This window comes from Malaclemys terrapin, chromosome 1 (assembly GCF_027887155.1).
Source record: "Malaclemys terrapin pileata isolate rMalTer1 chromosome 1, rMalTer1.hap1, whole genome shotgun sequence".
Taxonomy (NCBI): Eukaryota; Metazoa; Chordata; order Testudines; family Emydidae; genus Malaclemys; species Malaclemys terrapin.
Genome location: NC_071505.1, coordinates 343242732 through 343247742, shown reverse-complemented (window position 1 = coordinate 343247742; position 5011 = coordinate 343242732). Strand labels below are relative to the sequence as shown.

Genomic DNA, 5011 nt, shown 5'->3' with positions numbered 1-5011 from the left:
AGCCCCCAGCCCTGCCCCTTCCTCCCCACGCTGGAGCCCTGAGTCCCCCCCGCACTGCGACCACCAGCCCCAAGCCCCACCTGAGGCTTACCCTCCAGCCCCAGAGGAGCACCGGGAGGGTGGGCAGTGCATGGTCTCAGCCCTGTAGTGCCAGGAAGGCAAGCGGCACACGGCTGCAGCCTTCCCAGACCTGGAGCGCCGGGAAGGCGGGCGTCATGCAGCCACAGTCTCCCCAGCCCCGTAGTGTGACCAGGGCGGGTGGGCAGAGCTGCCACGAACCCCCCAGCCCCAGCTGGAACACAGGGTGACTGGAGGAGCAACACACTACGTGGCAGTAAACAGGAGGGGTGTGGTGCCCGGGCAGAATGGAGCATGTGCGGGTCCACACCTGGCTATTTGGGGAGGCACAGCCTCCCCCAGCCTATGGGACCCACCACCCATACGTGGGCTGGATGAAATTAAGCAACGGGCTGGATCCGGCCCACGGGCCATAGGTTCTCCACCCCTGATCTGTAGTATGTCTTAGAGGGGAACCTATCTCAGACATTTGTAAGGTAACTACTTGGAGCTCTGTTCGTACATTTACCAGTCACTACTCCATTGTGGCAATTTCTAGATCAGGTGCCCAATATGGCAGGGTTATCTCCCCAGCCATTATTTAGAGAGAAGTCCTATTACCCACCTCATTGAGAAATAATTGCTAGTCAATCAACCTTCAGTAGGATCTCTGTGGACAAATGCTCAAAGAAGACAGAGAGGTTACTTACTTTATGATATCTTGAGGACCTCAAGTTACTTTTGTCCACATGGATTCCATGACCTGCTGTCTATTCTGACTGACACAGAGTCCTACTCTTGGATATCTGTATCAGTGAAGGAAATAAGTGATGGTGAGGACTGTTCTGTCCTTCATGGCCTTGGGAGGATGGGTACAAGGCTTACAAGGTGCATGCACAGATCCAACGGACACTGCTGGCTGAATGTATTTAAACCATGGATGGGAGAGTCAGTAAAAATAAAAAGAGAGTGTATCAAAGCTTTGTGTCCACAACTCAAACTCAACTGACCCTAAAATCTTGAATAAGCTTTGAAAAAGTACATTTTTAACAAAGTGTACTTTTTGTTTCTGTTCTGAAAAGATGATAAAATACCACAAAAAGGATCTTGTTTCAGTATTTCCAGCCTGGAAGAAACCAGAAATTACCAGTAATCTTAGAGACTCCTGATTGCACCAGACCATCAGTCTGAGATGGATAAGCTATCCTATATAAACTCCAAACTTGTTCATGCTTAATTGAATGTCTGAAACTTTTGACGTTTATCCATCAAAATATTTCACTGAATATGACTTTATGTAAACGTGTGTGTGGGGTATCCATCCACACAAGCCCTGAGCAAGTAATGTGGGCCTACAGGAGCCAGCAACTTTACCTACTGCATCTGGAGAAGAGCCAAGGATTGATAAGAACTAATTGCAGATGAAGCCAGAAAGGGAGTTGGCCAGGGTCCAGAAGGAAATCCAGAGGAAAGTAAGACTTTGGGGTCTGTGACAAGATGCTTCGAGGGGTGAAGTAGCCATGGAGAGCAGAGGAAACCCTGGTGGTAAACCCAGAGTTAGGCAAGGAGATAAAGAGGTGGGGTAGGAAGGAGCCCAGAGAAGCAGCAACCAATACTGACAATGAGCATACCTAGGTTGCTAGGCATAGGTTGCCTGGGTTGGAACCTGGAATAGTGCGCAGACCAGGTTCCCCTACCAGCCACTAGGAAAGTGGAGACTACAGAGTGATGTGACTGGAAGGGCAAGTCATAAAGAGGGAATAACCCGAGTCACAGAAAGAAAGAGGGGCCACAGTGCGAGCAGTAGAAGGAAGGGGGCGCCAGATGGGGCAAGAACTAATTCCCTGACCTAGCCACGAGGAGGAATACCTGTGCTGAGTAGGACTCCTTCACATGCAGAAATGTCAGAATTGCACAATATGATAAAATAAGAGTGCTGATGGCACTTCCTATTGCATAGAGGTGAAATTGCATCATGCTTTTTTACATACTGCATTTCAAGTTCCTCGCATTCTTTTCCCCTCATTCTGAAGTATGCAGGATAATGTAATTTATAGACTCTACACTAGGAAAATAACTTCTGACATCTATGAATCTCTTAAATGGAGACAATAAAACAATGATCAATTCAACCTGGTGAAATGTAGAGAGGAAAGGGTTGAGAATTATATTTCATTCAGTTTTACCTTTATTTGGTGAATTTACTGGAAGTTTTAGTGCTGGAAATGCTTCCATTATTAAGCAAGATGTTAGTCAATAGGCAGCTCTTATGAGCAGCTGAATATACAAGTTAATTACTGTTATGCATGTTATGAGTTAATATTTCAATCTGATCAAATGTTTTATAATGATTTAGGAGCAACCTTTTAACTTTCTGCTACATCACGGATAAAAAACCCCATCATTAGACTTTTACAATATTTTAATGGTAAACAGAGTTTAAAATTACATTGCATATTATGGGGAAAGCCTAGCCCAGCTATACCACAATTACACCTCTAATACACTTTAGTTGGGTCAGGTTCCCAGGTAATTGTACAAAAGAAGGAAAGAACAAACTCACTTCATCTCCCAGGTTGGGTTCCAAGAGCTGCCATTTAGAAAAAGAAAAAGCTCTTTCCACTTATAAACTGGACAAATTTGATCCAGAATCACGGAGAGATCATAAACCCAATGCACTATGATACCCTTTTTATAAAGTCGTGGTTCACAGTACAGCTGTCTTAAGGCACCAGTACACACCACACTTTCACTGTAGCAGATTTTGCAGTGCATGTGCAGTAGTGCCCCCAGTTCAGACTGAAACTAAAAAATTATAAACAAATTACTTTTTGTCCCTTTCAGCGTATAGAGGAAAGTTAGTATGTTCAAAAATATTTGATATTAATAGGATGAAAATCACCCCAATGGAGAAGAAGCCATATCAAGCCATTTAAATCCTACTTGACCGCTCTATAGGGGGCTGATGTGGCCCCCCCCATCCAGGAGCCGGACTTGCTGCTGCCCACTTCAGGGGTGCAGCGCAGTGTCAGAACAGGTAGGAACTACCCTGCCTCAGCTGGTCAGCCGTGCTGACCAGAGCCGCCATGACCCACTGCCTTACATTCTGCGACCCAATACTGGGTCACGGCCCGCAGTTTGAAAACCACTGATTTAAGCCCTACTTCACCCCTTTACAGGGGGTTGATGTGATGTATAGGTTCTGTGTGAAACTTCTGTGTTGGAGCTAATTTTTCCCCATGAGATTACAGTTTTGTAGAAGGAGGAAAAATCTTCAGAAAAACAAACTTTTTTACTGCACATTTTACTTCCTTGTTTCGCAAAGTATAAATGAGTGGATTTAACAAAGGAGTTAAAATAGCAAAAACAACATTGCTCATTACATGGATATCAATAGGCATGTCTGTTCTGTAGGAAATATACGCCAGGGCAATGGATGAATAGTAAGTGCCAACCACAATCAAATGGGAAGTGCAAGTAGAAAATGCCTTACTGCGACCTACTTTAGAGTTGATCTTTAATATGGAGATAATGATGTGAACATATGATAGGGTGACAAGCATAAGTGGCACGACTGAAACAGTCATGGCAATGGAAAACCCCAAGAAAGTCTGAAAAGAGGCACTGAAATCTGAACATGCTGCTTGCACAACTGCCAGGTGATCACAAAAGCAATGGTAAACTGTGGTTGTTTCACCAAATCTTAACTGAGAGGTCTGAAAGATGACAGGTATTGGTATTAACAATGCAGTTACCCAGGCACATGCTGCCAGTTGAATGTTTACTCTCTTTGTCATTTTAACTGGGTAATGCAAAGGATTACAAATTGCTTCATAACGATCATAAGACATGACTACAAGAAGCAGCGATTCAGTCACTGTTAGACCATGAAAACAATACATCTGCAGAAAGCAGACGTGAAAAGAAATAGTTTTGGCATTGACCAGAAACATTGCCAACATTTTGGGAATGGTAGTAGTTGTAAACAGTATATCTAAGACAGAGAGATTAGTTAGGAAAAAGTACATGGGTTTGTGAAGTGTTTGATCGAGCACAACTACAGCTATAATAATGATATTACCAATTAGTATTAGCATGTAGAATAACAAAAATACAAGGAAAAGAGGGATCTGGAAATCTTGAAGTGCAGGAAATCCAATGAGATAAAAGTCTTTAGCAGAAGAATTGCTGTTGCAGTTGTTCATAGTCTGATTGTTGAAAACATCTAGAATGAAAAACACAGTTAGGAAACCATCCTGAATTTTACAAGCAAGATTGTAGGGTAATGAATGATGCATGTTTTGCTGAAGATCTTTGTAGGTAAAATAACATATTGGATATATTCTTGTAGCTAAGTCCCCGTCATGCAATTTCAGTTAACTTTCAGTGCCTTCCATCCCATAGGATGTATATATAAAGCCACTGGGGAGAGAATGAGATGGTTTAAGTAGTATGTTGAATACAATGAACAATCAGGGCTGGCTTTAGGAACTGCGGGGCCTAATTCAAATACCCGGCGGTGGTACGAGTGTCGGCGGCACTTCGGCAGCACTTCGGCTGTGGGGGGTCCTTCACTCGCTCCGGGTCTTCCACGGCACTGAAGGACCCCCCGCCGTAGTGCTGCCGAAGACCCAGACTGCTGCCGGGTGAGTAAAAAAAATTAAAAAGGCACCTAAGGCACGGTGCCCTCTTAGGCGCAGGGCCTGATTCCGGGTAATTGGAGGAATCGGCCTAAAGCGGGCCCTGTGAACAATACATCTGTTTCTTTGGATCTCAATGATGTAGTTACTCAAATTTACATCTGGCCAAGTGTGCTAGCTCAGGCTCTCTTTATTCAATTAAGACCAGGCAATATTAGTGGATAGAGGAATCAGTTGAAGGATGTGGTGGAGATGTTATTTGATTTGTTAGCCAGATCATCAATTTAGTAGCCCTGATGGACATATAGATATAA

The 5011-nt window shown here is 43.9% G+C and overlaps 1 protein-coding gene across 1 annotated transcript; it reads right to left on the bottom strand.

Moving 5' to 3' along the window:
* Positions 1 to 3302: 3302 nt before the first annotated feature.
* Positions 3303 to 4274, bottom strand: LOC128842865 (olfactory receptor 2AT4-like). The gene has a single exon (XM_054039161.1). The coding sequence runs from the start codon at positions 4260 to 4262 to the stop codon at positions 3303 to 3305; it is 960 nt and encodes a 319-aa protein (XP_053895136.1). The 5' UTR covers positions 4263 to 4274.
* Positions 4275 to 5011: the final 737 nt, after the last annotated feature.